Below are 15973 nucleotides of genomic sequence, written 5' to 3' on the forward strand. Positions count from 1 at the left end.
TCATGTGTGTGTGTGTGTGTGTGTGTGTGTGTGCGTGCGCGAATGTGTTTGGGTACCTAGTGTCAGTGACCCCCCTGAAAGATGCAGTGCTCCACATTCACCATCCATTCTCTTGTCTATGCTGCAGTGAAATCCACTAACACACTGACTAACCACACAAAGTCTTCAAAAGCAATGTAAAGCCGCTACTGAAAAAAAAAAGATTTTATAAAGTATAAAAGAAAAAAGAAAAAAATATTTAGTTCCAGAAATGCATGTGCTATGTGCATGCCACACCGTGGGTTAACAGTCATCTTCAGGACGTAAAAGAAAAGCCGAATAACAAATTCAGATGAATTTTTAAAAAAAATTAAATAGATGTTTTTAAAAAGCGATGTTTCTGTTTTTTCCTTCTATTTTTGAGATCAAAAAAATTAAAAAAAAAAAAACAAAAGAGAGAAACTCCCGATGAGAGTCAGAGTGTCGTTTGTATCCTTGTTAAGATTGGGGTAGACAACAGCAACGCTGCATGCCGGCGTGAGTTTGAGCAACGTGCTCAGACATTCCGCGCACATTTTCAGTTGCATATCCCTCCAGTGGCAGTGCTGCACAGCAGGCAACCATAAAGTGTAGTGTGGAAGAAGTTTACAACCTGTTCCTAACAGCTATGCTAACAGCTAACAGGTTATTGTTATAGGTTAGCACTTTATCTCTCATGGAGAGATATGGTGCGTTCTGTTTGTACTCAGAGGTCGGGATTTCCCTGTTACCCCCTGGCCCCAAGAAGGCCCCCTGAAGTAGGAATTCCAAATCATACCCTACGTGTTCCGAGGGAAAACTGTATTAGTGGTTTTTAGCACGTTTCTGGGTTTTTTTTGTGTGTGTGTGTGTCCAATTTAATAAATCTTGCAGTCAGCTCTGTCCTACTGCTGTCTGTGGACATGTTGCTGTGGAATTTCTTGCGTGAAATAATGTGTTATGAGTTGTTTATCAACTGGTACCGCTAATACTTGCTAACCCAGTAGATGCTGCTAGAAACAATGACTGGCTACACTGAGCTAAACACCAACCAAAAAATTGAAACATTAAAGTAACTTCTGTGCCACCTGTTCTCTTCCATAAGATCTCATTATCGGACTGAATATTTTTTGTAGCGCTCTATACTCGGGGGTGTCTACTTTATTTTCGACTTGCCGTGCTGTGTGGGAAAATAGGTCGCATTTACCTCAGGTGTGATGTCATTCCTATTCGCAACTTAGGACTTCTGAGTTAAATAGACTGCAGCAATACCTAGAGAAAGAAAGCATTCTGAGTTTTGTCATTACCCACAATGCAATGTGTTGCTACCCAACGGAGCATTGTCGTGTAATCATCAGAAGAGTTCTGATTTGGTGCTGTGCTCTTTAGTTGTGTTCTTTCATTGAGTATTCAAGCAAAACTACACCAAACAAAATGTACTGGCAGATGCAATTTAGATTGCTGGCAGTCATCAAAGCTTTGTCAATCTTAGGATTGCCATTTTCCTGAAATATTAGCATTGAAAATGTAAATCCATATTGAGAAACACAAACCGGAAGTCTTCCAATGATTTTGCATGCGTGCTCAGTACTGCCATCCCATATTGCTTTGCGGGTAAAGACAAAATATCGAATTGATCCAGGTTTCCTGTGTGCTGATTCCAATTTCAAGTTATTTTTATTTATTTAGCGTCAAATCACAACAAAGTTGCCTCAAAGTGCTTCAAACAAGTAAGGTCTAACCTTAAAAACCCCTAGAACAGCGTTTCTTGATGTTTGGTGTAAAGCTCAAGCTGCTCCGTTTTTACTATTATATTGTCACGGTTGAAGCTCGTCACCTGACCCCAGTAGCAGTAAAGTCAAGTAATGAGCATCTTTCCCCATGTAGGACAAAAACGTAAGGTTGATAGTACGGAGAATTGCACGTCACTACATCAGAAAGCATCCATGCCGGTTGATTACCCATAATTCCTTTTGTTGTACCAGTCAAAGACAACGCTGGCGTGCAGCATTGCTGTAATGTTGATATGAAGTTGAGGCACAACACAACCATGTTCAGGACACCAAAAAAAAAAAAAAAAAAAAGTTTTTAAACAAGAATATACATATAAATAAAAGACAGTGCAGTTCAGAAGATGGTGTTCTCCCTTTTACAGATTGTGGGTGTCTGAGGGTGCAGAAGCTAGCCAAATCTAATGATGTACCTTTGACCTCTCACTTCTTCTTTTCTGTCTCTCTCTTCTCTCTCACACTCTTACCTGTCACACTCTCAACCTGTCTCACTGCTATTTCTATCAGTGCATTTTGTAATTCAAAATGGGATTCTTCCTAAAGAATAAAATCCAGAGAGAATGCACACTGGTCTTTTTTCCCACTGGCCAAACTTGTGTTTGTATGTTGTTTATTTATTTAATTTGTTTGTTTTGTATAAATGCTTGTTATGGGTCTATAGATACCATTGAGTCAGGTTTTTTTTTTTTTTTTTTTTTTTGCTACAGAGGAATTGCATATGTTAAGTAGCGAAAGCCAGCAAATCACAGAAGACCTTCCTGGTATGGACAGCACATAGACCACAAATAAATATATCAATATATTTGCTGACAAAAAAAAAAAAATAATGATAATAATTAAGATATAGACATGAAAAAATCTACCTCTGGGGCGAAAGGGTTTGTGAAAAGCGAACAAATTCCATAAAATGTAGACTGGCATAACAGTACACTCTCCTAGCAAATTGGCACAATTAAAGATACCCAGAAAACTTGTCAGACAGGCAGTACCAATATATTAATATTGTGTACAGTGAAAAAAAATTTTTTCCCATCTACCCAATGTATCCTATACTTAAGGCATTTTTATGGTTGTTGATTACACAACACATCCACCACATTAAATCCATCTTGGCTCTAAACTGGTTAAGCAGTTATAACCTTGAATTGGACCTTTTGTGGTCACCCAAGAGCTAAGGTCATGTGACCAATAGAAAGTTTGATTTAACTTCATATTGGTGTGTCATGGTATCTGCCATCAATTCCTCACAATATTCCATTAAAATGAGTGTGAGTGTTCAAGGCCATCCAAGGTCAAAAGTTATGGAGTCAGTAGAAAGCATCCATCGTTGGACCTGTAACCAGTTCTTGGAATTATCCATTCTATAGGAGTCTTGAAGGTCAAAGATCACATGGAAAGGTAATTTAATAGTAATTGGAAGATTTATTAAACTAATACCTTATAATAGCCACTGCAAATACCCCCTACAGAATACGATGCGCATTCAAAAAGTATCTGACCTAATTTTATCCCACAGAAACAAATGAAGCATACAAAATGTCATTTGGTGGGGAGGTGGAGGGAATCTTCTCGCACATACTTGATTTTTTTTTTTCCCACCCATAGAGTGCATCAGTCACTAGTCATATATTTGCTATATATATGATTATATTTCCCTTAGGAATGCCTTGGGACCCCCTAGGAAGAGTTACAGGACTTGGCTGCAAGTATGGAATTAGCTGCTTGCTCTAGTGCCACAGCAACCCGGACCCAGATAAATGGCTAAAATTAATTAAATGAATGAATGATGGAACGACTTGAGCAAAGGTATTGCATCAAATTTTGCCAAAGGCTTGGTGACACCTAAGTGGAACTCATTCACAAGATTCAGCAGGTTTTTAGTGATAATGCAATGAGCATAACACAAGTCAGAGTGGTATAACTGCTTCAAAAATGGGGGCACATCAGTGGAGAGTGAAGCATGTTCCAGTAGCCCATCCACAAACCTCAGTGTCCAAGCGATTGACAGAATACGTACTTTGGGCATGGATGACCATCGTGTCACCAAACAAGAAATAGCAGATGAATTGGGGTTAAGCAAAGGTTCAGTACATTCCATTTCAACAGAGGATTTAGGCATGTGGAGAGTGTCAGTGAAATTCGTGCTGAAGCTGCTAATGGTGAAACAGGTGCAACTGCATCTGGCAGTTCCATCATGACAATGCACCCACCCATTCTGCTCAGCTGATTCAGGCTTTCTTGGCCAAACACAGCACTCCTGTGATTCATCAGGCTCCCTAATCTCCTGAAATGGCTCCCTCTAATTTTTGGTTGTTCCCCAACATCAAAATGACACTAAAAGGGACTCTATTTGAGTCGCAAGAAGAATTTTTGCGGAACACGACATCCCAGCTGGACACCACTCCAAAAGAGGCCTCCTAGATATGCTTCCAGCAATGGCAGAACCACTGGAAGAAGTGTGTGCAGGCCCAATGATACTACCTTGAAGGGGATTAGGATTTCAGACCACCAGGAAATTGTATTTTTTGAGGCCAAAGGTTGGATACATTTTGAAGTTGCTTCCAGTACGGCATTTAATGCTGTACTGGAAACAAATTCTACCAACTTGTTGTGTGGTCATTAATAAATGAATCTTGAAATGAATCTTGAATGCACCTCGTGTGTAAAGGTAATTTTAACCTTGGCCTGTGACTTTGACTTCCTGATTTCTTTAAAAGTAAAATCACTATGTCACTTTGCCCTCAATAAATGCACCAGGTTTTGTTCAGATTGGATACATTTTGTTCAAACTCAGAAATGACACTCCCTTTTTGTCAAACCACTGCAGGTGGGTGTAAACATGAAGACAAGACAACCGAACACAGCAGCAATAATAAGAACAACAATACTACGGAAAGAGTACAAGGTCAAAGGAGGTCCTGGAACAGGGGTTGGCGAGCATCATCTCAGACTAAACTGTTGATCGGTTGATAATTCATCATGGTACCCACAGCATGTGTGTTGCCTCAAGTTCTGAGTATTTTATGTTCACAGGCATGCGTAGGCACTTGTGGCAGCTCCTCCCAGGCCTGTGTACACAGACGACGGGTGCTCTGGTTTCAGCCAAATGAATGAGCAGCCCAGTCAGGGCCTCATACCAGCACTTCCCCCTACATTCCTTCTCCCTGGTAACCCCCTTCCCCCAACACAAACTGCTCCCGGTGCTCTCTGACTCCACACCACCTGTCCATAAACCAGTAAAAACAAAAAGTGTCTTCAATTATTCGTGTTACAATTGTATGGAAATCAATATGTTGAGAATTAAATTTCAATCAAGCTAAATATTGTATTTTTAAAAAGCTTTAAATTGTCTCCTGATTTCAGTTAGAATCTCCTGCAGTCGCTTAAGTGACCTTCATGTGATCACTGGAGCTGAACAATAGACTCCTCTTTGAAGGTTTTATGCACACTGTTCACAGTTTATCTGCACTTAACGGCTTTGCGGCCTTCTTCTGATTTTAGGAACCACAATCTCCTCTTCTTTTGTTCTGTAAATCAGACCGGGTGGTGTGAAGAAAATTCCTTTGCCTTCAATCAATCAATCAATCAATCAATTTTATTTATATAGCGCCAAATCACAACAAACAGTTGCCCCAAGGCGCTTTATATTGTAAGGCAAGGCCATACAATAATTACGTAAAAACCCCAACGGTCAAAACGACCCCCTGTGAGCAAGCACTTGGCGACAGTGGGAAGGAAAAACTCCCTTTTAACAGGAAGAAACCTCCAGCAGAACCAGACTCAGGGAGGGGCAGTCTTCTGCTGGGACTGGTTGGGGCTGAGGGAGAGAACCAGGAAAAAGACATGCTGTGGAGGGGAGCAGAGATCAATCACTAATGATTAAATGCAGAGTGGTGCATACAGAGCAAAAAGAGAAAGAAACACTCAGTGCATCATGGGAACCCCCCAGCAAAGTCTATAGCAGCATAACTAAGGGATGGTTCAGGGTCACCTTATCCAGCCCTAACTATAAGCTTTAGCAAAAAGGAAAGTTTTAAGCCTAATCTTAAAAGTAGAGAGGGTGTCTGTCTCCCTGATCCGAATTGGGAGCTGGTTCCACAGGAGAGGAGCCTGAAAGCTGAAGGCTCTGCCTCCCATTGTACTCTTACAAACCCTAGGAACTACAAGTAAGCCTGCAGTCTGAGAGCGAAGCGCTCTATTGGGGTGATATGGTACTATGAGGTCCCTAAGATAAGATGGGACCTGATTATTCAAAACCTTATAAGTAAGAAGAAGAATTTTTAATTCTATTCTAGAATTAACAGGAAGCCAATGAAGAGAGGCCAATATGGGTGAGATATGCTCTCTCCTTCTAGTCCCTGTCAGTACTCTAGCTGCAGCATTTTGAATTAACTGAAGGCTTTTCAGGGAACTTTTAGGACAACCTGATAATAATGAATTACAATAGTCCAGCCTAGAGGAAATAAATGCATGAATTAGTTTTTCAGCATCACTCTGAGACAAGACCTTTCTAATTTTAGAGATATTGCGTAAATGCAAAAAAGCAGTCCTACATATTTGTTTAATATGCGCTTTGAATGACATATCCTGATCAAAAATGACTCCAAGATTTCTCACAGTATTACTAGAGGTCAGGGTAATGCCATCCAGAGTAAGGATCTGGTTAGACACCATGTTTCTAAGATTTGTGGGACCAAGTACAATAACTTCAGTTTTATCTGAGTTTAAAAGCAGGAAATTAGAGGTCATCCATGTCTTTATGTCTGCAAGATAATCCTGCAGTTTAGCTAATTGGTGTGTGTCCTCTGGCTTCATGGATAGATAAAGCTGGGTATCATCTGCGTAACAATGAAAATTTAAGCAATGCCGTCTAATAATACTGCCTAAGGGAAGCATGTATAAAGTGAATAAAATTGGTCCTAGCACAGAACCTTGTGGAACTCCATAATTAACCTTAGTCTGTGAAGAAGATTCCCCATTTACATGAACAAATTGTAATCTATTAGATAAATATGATTCAAACCACCGCAGCGCAGTGCCTTTAATACCTATGCCCTCCTACCGGTTTCCTATCAGCCCTATAACACCCCGACATATAATTACCTCACTTATCTTAAAAGTTCCAGCACTTACTTATAAGCTTTTGTTTTGTATATCTTATGACCAAAGTCACCAACACCAAAGGTTGTCATCACTAGAGCTGAAATGTGATTGATGATCTGAAAAAAAGGATATTGTGAGATTTGTAAAAAGTGACAAATGTTGACTTTTTCCAGTAGTTGCTCCTTTTCTGTTTTATTTGAAATAAATGGCTACAAGATGCTTTCATAAGTCAGAATGGCAACAAAAGTTACATATTCCATAAAATACAGGTGTTAAGACTGCTTCCTTTAAAAATAATAATTAGAAATTGACCAACACCACTATATTTTTAGCAAAATTATTAAGTTTCCATCTGCAATGTTGTCTCAAGGCATTATGTTGGTTTGTTGCTGTACTGACCAAATACTGAACACTACCCCCCCCACCCCCCACCCCCGCCGCCAACATATGCATACGTGATTGAAGTGACCTTAAATTTAGGAACATGTTTAATTGTTAATGTTTGATAAAATCCGATTTTAATTGCTTTTAAACCAACCTGGATTGAATGATTTTATCTTAATTTTTTTGTCCAGTTGTAGAACTTCTCAAAATTGTACTGGGTTTAATTGTTTTTCTTCCAAATTTGCAGACACTTCACACTTCTGGATTTGTAATGAGGTGCTGAACTGATGTCTCTTAGTCATCAACCTTGGAAATTAGTTTATTTTCTATAAGTTGTGATTTCATTTCTCTGGAATGCATAAAAAACATCTAGAATTTTGAACAGCATTTAGACCCTGTCCAGACTGGGGTTGACAATCCAACTTAATTGGGATTCAGGCTAAATATGGTTCGAGACAGATACGTTTTCTTCTGAATCCAAATGGCACAAATCAGATTTAAGATGGATTGTTTTCTATCCGGCTCAACCCACCTCTGAGATGTGATGTGAACAGGATTCGCTGACAACTAAAAGCAAATGTGGCTAGAATCCAGCCAGCTCAGGGATCATGATGTCAACTTCCTCACAGCGTCCTCTCCGCTGTGGCGCCGGCAGGAACTGCGAACAACCTTTTTTCTCTGGAGCGCTGGGTGTGTTCCCTTCCATATGTTACACATGTCCAGATCACAAATGTGCTCGCTTCCGTATCCACATGTATACACACTTGCGTGGTTATGCCCACAATCCAAATGCACACGCTTCCACACGCTTAGTTCCACTCACAGCTCTTTCATCTTGAGCCGGATTGAGTTTGGACAAATGGATGAGCCAGATGTGAAAAACAGGTCCAGTTTGAGCCAGATTTCCAATCCCAGTTTTGTACACTTCCAGAGCCTTTGCATAGTAGCAGACTTCTGGCATGGTCCTGGTTCAATTTGGGAAGTGTCCATTTTTGCAAATGCCAGGCACCATACAAATGTGAGTGTGAGATCTTCTGAAAGTGAAAGCATGCAGTGCACTTTCTCAGATGCTAAGTCAAAAAATTTCTGATCTTGTTCACATTTACATACTTTGTTTCCAAACCAGGCCAAAGTTGTTCTGGAAGCCCTTCAAACCTTGTTGCAGAAGGGCTTCCAGAAACCTGGTGCCTACCAACTTTGTAGATTATTTTGTCTTAAATGATTTTTATGGGTATGATTAAAACAATGGTGTGGGTTTTGGTATAATTTTTGTACAACTACAAAACAGTTCTAGAAATTTTAACCGTTTTTCTTCCAAACTACAGCTGTGCACACTTCCAAGTCTCTTCTGCAGCAGCAAAATTCCAATGCAATCCAGGTCCCATTCGGGAATAGTTAAAGATTTGCTAAATGCACAGTACATAGTCAAATGCAGTTTACACACTTTTAAGGTACCTAAAAGTTTTCCATATCTGCAAAAATATCCATCATCTTAAAACAACTGTGGTAATGCCTATGTTCAGGTTTTTTGGTGGCCTTCTACAATTTTAAACAATTGTTTTGCATTTAATCAGACTTTTTGCAATCAGTTCTTTGTGTTGTCATATATGAGGAGGCAAATGAGGTTTGAAACTCCAAAACATCTCACAAATGCAAGTTTGTGAGATGTCAACTGTCTGTTGACAAAAGCAAAAAAATAATATGGCGGCACAGCAAAACAATTGTGCATTCTGTGATAAAAGCATCAAATTTGGCACACATATTCTAAATTGACTGTTTATTTGTCTGATCATAACGATTCCAAAAAGGTATAGTTTGGACTATCTATGACTGAGTTCCATGAAGTTATGGGGTAAAAAGAGCAAAAATGGTGACAAAGATCGGTGTCAGTTTGTACAGGGGTTAAAAGTTAAAGCTACTTCTATTTTGGAAAAAAGTCATGCAAATTATTGGTTGAGCTAATAGGATTAATAAATGGAATAGTTCTGTGTTGAATGTTTGATCTCCAAATTAAAGGTCAAACAAGGTTGATGTCCATTGGATTCTATGACATGTGACATATGTTACCCCGTAACATGATAACTAAGGATGACAGATGGTGCAAACTAGTCCTTTAAAAAATGCCATTAACTAATAATTTGCATCATTTTTCACCAAAATCCAAAAAAACCCCTAACTTCTGAACCCAGTACAAACTGAAACTGATCTTTATCACCATTTTTGCTGTTTTTAACCCCATAACTCCATAACATTCAGTCATAGATCATCCAAACTATACCATTTTGAAATCCTTATAATCAGACAAATGTGTCTAGTGGTATAGTTTTCAACGATTGGATCATTTTAAAATTTTGATGTCTGTGTAATTCTTTATTGACCCCTGTAGCTCATTAGAGGTCAGCTCCAGGATGACTGCATCACTTTTTACTAAAACTGAAGTAGCTTTAACTTTTGACCCCTGTACAAACTGACACCGACCTTTGTCACCATTTTTGCTCTTTTTACCCCATAACTTCATGGAACTCAGTCATAGATAGTCCAAACTATACCTTTTTGGAATCGTTATGATCAGACAAATAATGTGGTATATTTTCAACATGATTGGAGCATTTTTAAAATTTGACCCCTGTGTAATTCTTTATTGACCCCTGTAGGTCATTAGAGGTCAGCTCCAGGATGTCTCCATATATGAAAATAAACATTAGTTAATTTAGAATATGTGTGCCAAATTCTATGCTTTTATCACAACATGCACAATTGTTATGGAAATTTTAGCTAAGCTGCACCACTAAAAACAGCAAAAAACAGGACCTCACTCGGTACAGACAGCACCAAAACAACTTTAATAAATACTGAGGTAGCTGAATTGGAGGTACTTTACATAAAAAAAAAAAATAATAATAATGTAATGAACACAGCAACGGCTCATTCACAGGTTTGTACAGACGCTCAAAATGCCAAAAACGTTGGCCAGATGAAGAGTCTCATGAGGCGTTCAGGGACCGTGTCCTGCCCCGCTGACAGCCCCGTCAGGGTCGCGCGCTCTGGCTGCTCACAAAGTCCAAACGTTGTCGTTTCAACACGCTGTAACTGTCCTCTGGACAAGTTCTGGGTGCTGCGGAGCTGCCAGTTCGCTGCCACAGTTCATCAGGAACAAAGAACTCACAGCGAGCCGCTGAACGCCGCTCAGCCGCTCCAGCTTCGCCTTTTTCCGGGGTAGAAAGTCCGGCTCGGCCGCCGCTTTCCCCCGCCTTTTTCTGGAGTGGCGCGCAGGATCGGACGGGAACGAATTCTCCTTGTCCCGTCCGTCAGTGTCGGTGTCGGTGAGTCTCTCCGGCAGCACCACACAGGCTCCGCGCGGGGACGTCTGTGACTGCGCCGCGTGGTAGATGTCCCGGGCAGATTTCATCACCACAGTCAGGAGGAGGCTCCTGTGGAGACGGACACCTCCTCGCTGAGTCCGCGAGCTGTACAGTTTCCCCAAAGCTAGAACCATAATCCTCTTGGCTTCGGCGCTGACCTCCATGGCACAAAAACAAACAAATGAACGTGACTTGCTGCTGAAGACCTCACGTCAGCTCGACACGCAAAACCAGACACAACAGACTGCGAGCGCCACCGCTATTTATAACCTCGGTGACGTCACTCATTAGCTTCACAAGCGGTCGAAGCCCCGCCCGTCAAATAAACCCTAAATAATAATAATAATAACCCCGTCACATTTATCCATGTAATGTGGAATTGCGTCAGGAATGGCATTCGGTGTAAAACTTGTGCCAAATCAACATGCAGATCCGCTCCAGATTTGCTGTGGGGACCCCGAGTGCAAACAAGGAAGCAACGGAACAGTCTTACTTACTAATAATAATTCATTTAGTAGTGTGATTTGGTAAATTATTCCATATACGTATTAATTTGTTTGAAAAACTATACTTTTTGATTTAAAAAAGTGTTTAAGAGTACATGAAAAGTACACATCATGCATAAATAAAAAAAAATTGTTGAGATTATAAAATTGTGAAGATATCTAAAAATTGCCATAAATAATAATAATAATAATAATAATAATGCAGATCCACCTCAGATTTGCTGTGGGGACCCCGAGTGCAAACAAGGGAGCAGCAGAACGGCCTTACTTATTAATAATAATTCATTTATGAGTGTGATAATTATTCCATATATGTATTAACCAGTTTGAAAAACTATACTTTTGATTTAAAAAAGTGTTTAAGAGCACGTGAAACGTAAACATCATGCATAAATAAAAAAAAAAATAGTTGAGAAAAAAATTGCAAAGATATCTAAAAATTGACATTAATAATAGTCGTAATAATAATAATAATAACAGTAATAATAATAATAATAATGAATAATGCAGATCCACTTCTGATTCACTGTGGGTACCCCGAGTGCAAACAAGGGAGTAATGGAAGGGCCTTACTTACTAATAATAATTCATTTATTAGTGTGATTTGGTAAATTATTCCATATACGTATTAACCTGTTTGAAAAACTACACGTTTTGATTTAAAAAAGTGTTTAGGAGTACATGAAAAGTACACATCGTGCATAAATAAAAATAAAAAAAATTGTTGAGAAATAAAATTGTAAAGATATCTAAAAATTGCCATAAATAATAATAATAATAATAATAATGCAGATCCACCTTGGATTTGCTGTGGGGACCCTGAGTGCAAACAAGGGAGCAGTGGAAGGGCCTTACTTACTACTAATAATTTATTTATTAGTGTGATTTGGTAAATTATTCCATATATGTATTAACCTGTTTGAAAAACTATAGTTTTTGATTTTAAAAAAGTGTTTAAGAGTACATGAAAAGTACACATCGTGCATAAATAAAAATAAAAAAAATAGTTGAGAAATAAAACTATAAAGATATCTAAAAAATTGCCATAAATAATAATAATGATGATAATAATAATAATAGGGGTTGGTAAGGTTAGACCTAACCTGACCTATGAACTTCTTCCTCATCTACCCTATTCTCCAGACCTTGCCCCGAGCGACTTCCACCTCTTTCCCAGGCTGAAAAAATACCTTCAGAGAGTCCATTATTTGCTGAGACATTCTACCTTGAACATGGCTCCAGAAATGATGGCCATAATTTTTGCCTAAAAAACGGCAGACCCCATGCACACTAAATTGGCCATATCTCAGAAGCTACTTGGCCTACAAGCCTCAATCTTCAGACTTGTTGTTATGAATAGTCTGGGAATATTTTATTAAAATTGAAAGAAAATCTGAGACAAAGTGTGTGAGGCCCCATAAATATTCGTCGAATTGACATGGAATGACCCATGGACTTACTGGATAGCTGCCGCACCAGAGGCGAAGAATGCTAAAGTAAGTCGCTGCTTTTCTAATGAGTCGTTTTCAAATTTCTCTCCACATTTAGTGATGCAAATATGCATGTGTACCTTCGTAGGGATTCTCTCCGTGCTTCCCGATAGGACTAATGAGATTTTGACCTATTGTCAAGGTCAGTCATCCGGGGTTTAACCTCGAGCTGCAGTTTTTCTCACTGAAAACATTGCCAAGCTCCATACAAATACATGTAATTCGGTCAAAAGTCAATTTAATGTACAATGGATCATTTCAGGTCATCATAGTGTATAAATCTCACCGTTTGAGGCAATGAGAGCTGTCAGCTGGCTGTTAGAACCAAATTAGAGACAATAAAATACTGGCTGATTTCAACAGAACAGAACACGAGCTTGTTTTCACAGAGAAAAACTGCCCCTCGAGGTTAACTGCCAGGATACCAACCTTGAGAATTCAGTATGGGAAGGGTTTTACTATGATTATCTTGCACTGCTCTCTTACATTAGCCAGTGATAGTACTTTTAAATTACTTAATGGACTGTGAAATATCAAAGCCAAAACATCTGTAGCGGGATGAAAGTCCCGGGTCCCAATTGAAAAGACGTTCCCGGTAGCTTGGCTAACGGGGAGTTCCCCTTTGGCTGACCTGGTAGAGGAACGGTCTTTTGTGCGAGCCGCGTGGGTTCGATCCCCACCATCGCCCCGGCCACGAAGCCATACGAGCTCTCCATCTTTCTTCAGCTATCTTTGGTCAATTCACATATCAGCGGTTACAAAGTGACTTGGTAACTTTATGATTGTGAGGACAGGCGTTGTAATTATGAATGTCCACCATATGCACAAAATGGCAAAATAACAGATTCCTTCCCAAACAAATTTTTCAAGGATTTCTTGCAAATGAAGCAATCGGCAAAGGTGAGTCAAGCACTCAGAGGCTCGATTGCTGACAGTATTTTAATATAATGAGGTTGCCTTTAAAAAAAAAAAAAAAAGAGAAAAAAGCAAACTGATCCTTTAAATATTTCAGTATTTCTCTGTAAATTGACACACGTAATTGTATCTGTAATGTTACTGCATGTTCTTTCCAGTTGTGCCACATGGACACATTTCTTATTCGTGTCTCTGGAGGATGAACTGCTGAGGTTTGCATTTATAAATCAAATGCAAACCTCAGCAGCTCATCCTGCGGATTGATGTTTTGTCAAGCTGCTGCAGGAACATCAGAATAAATCATCTGCTGACTTTTTCTCCTGCATGTAGCAGGGTTCAAGTCTGCATCTTTCTCCTATTGAATTTTGAAAACTGCTGCCGCCAACAATGAAGTTTGTGATAAGGACCTGCTGGCAGCAGACAAGGTGAAGGAATGTGAATTTGTCCAAATATGGGGTCCAGACAAATGGAAGTCGGGATGCAAGTGTCACTGCTGTTACCCTATTTGGCTGCAGGAAACAGGGCTCTTGCACACGTCATGGGTTTTCCTTTGCGTGCACAAAAAAGCCGGATATGCTTAATATGGTCAACATCCACCCACTTTTTCTCCCCCTTCTAAAATGAAATCCCACATTGGGGGGGATGGGTGAGGTTGTGAGACTCCAACTGTTCTCAGACCAAGATGTTCAACTGCATTTTTAACTGGAAAACACATAAGACAGATAGTTAGAATTATGCCTTTATTTAAATTATACTCGTAGATCAGCTCTTTCCTGCCCCAGGTCAATCAGGTAAAGATGAAAAAAGACTGAATTATTTAAGACAACCAATGTGAACACATAGTTTACATTTTAAGGGAGAACTGATTTTTTTTTTTTTAACCTTTGGCCGATCCAGTGGCTTTGCATTTTGAAATACCTTACTCTCAAGGTGCGCAATTTTATCCAAGATCCACGAGAGCCATTTTTCGGTTTGCTTTGCTCCAAAGTTGTAATATTTGGGTGATTCTTTAACTACGGGCACTATTGGCCTTGTACGTAAATGTAATTTCCACCACACCATTGCCTTACAATATAAAGCGCCTTAGGGCAACTGTTTGTTGTGATTTGGCGCTATATACATGTGCTCTAATGTTGCTGTTTATCTCCATAGAAACTACCCAAACAATCTTTCATACAAACTGTTTAAAGGGACATTACAGTGTTGTGGTGGAAATTCTAGCAATAGTGTGGGACAACTACATTTTGTTTAAAAAAAAAATCACAACAGTTGTATGGCATTGAATACCCCAATTATGTTTTGATTATTTTACTGATATTTTATTCAGAGATATTTTAAAACATTAGAAAAAACATTTCTTTACCATTCATTTTTATCATTGAAGATCAAAAGTCTGGGTGTGGGACAAGCACAAAACGGCAATATTTCCATATAATGATGCTGAAAAAAGGTGAAAAAGTCATCATAGACTACTAGAACAAATTTCTTAACACACTTTCAATGTAAAGATAACTATAAAAGTGTGAAATTTCCCCTTTTTTCTGTTTTTCATACAATATGATCAAAGGACATAAGTGCCCGTAGTCTAAGAAGAGTGTTGTGAAAGTAACTTTGACAAGTTACTTTTTTAGTTGCTTTATACAGTTGCTTTATGCAGTTACTTCATTGGCAGCATTATGCAATTACTTTATTAGAATCTGCCGAAAACTTGCAACTAATAAGTAATGTAACTAATAAGGTAATGAGTAATCTAACTTGGTTACTCGTAAGATTGAGCAATCAGCAAAGTAACTCATCAGCAAAGTAACGAATAGTTACTTTTCTGAGTACTAAATCTTAAAAATAACCAAACTAGATTGAGTAACTTTATTAATTACATTCAGCAGCTGCCAACAAGGTGTCCGCAGCTGCTAATGAACTTACTGTATGAAGTAACTGTAAAATATAACTGTATAAATTAACTAATGAAGTAACTTTCCAAAGTTACTTTCCCCAACACTGTCTAAGAATCACCCACAACTGTTGTGATTTTTTTAAACAAAATGTTGTTGTCCCAGACTATTGCCGTAATTTCCACCACAACATTGTAATGTCCCTTTAAACAGTTTGTATGAAAGATTGTTTGGGTAGTTTCTATGGAGATAAACAGTGACATCAGAGCACATGTATATAGCGCCAAATCACAACAAACAGTTGCCCCAAGGTGCTTTATATTGTAAGGCAATGGTGTGGTGGAAATTACATTTACAAGGCCAATAGTGCCCGTAGTTAAAGAATCACCCATGTAGTTAGTCAACCTCACTCCCAACAGCTCAAAAGAATTCTCTGGTCACAAAGCCAGAGCCCTGGGTTTTGGCCTTCTGGTTAGAAAGTACGACTTCCATGCCGGAGATCATGAGTTTGCATCCTGAGGGGAGCAAATGGGC

General features: G+C 39.1%; 1 protein-coding gene across 1 annotated transcript; it reads right to left on the minus strand.

Annotated features, from left to right (window-relative positions):
• Positions 1-10098: 10098 nt before the first annotated feature.
• ier2a (immediate early response 2a) lies at positions 10099-10885 on the minus strand. Its single transcript, XM_034189658.1, has one exon. The coding sequence runs from the start codon at positions 10798-10800 to the stop codon at positions 10351-10353; it is 450 nt and encodes a 149-aa protein (XP_034045549.1). The 5' UTR covers positions 10801-10885; the 3' UTR covers positions 10099-10350.
• Positions 10886-15973: the final 5088 nt, after the last annotated feature.

Source organism: Thalassophryne amazonica, chromosome 16, assembly GCF_902500255.1.
Source record: "Thalassophryne amazonica chromosome 16, fThaAma1.1, whole genome shotgun sequence".
NCBI lineage: Eukaryota > Metazoa > Chordata > Actinopteri > Batrachoidiformes > Batrachoididae > Thalassophryne > Thalassophryne amazonica.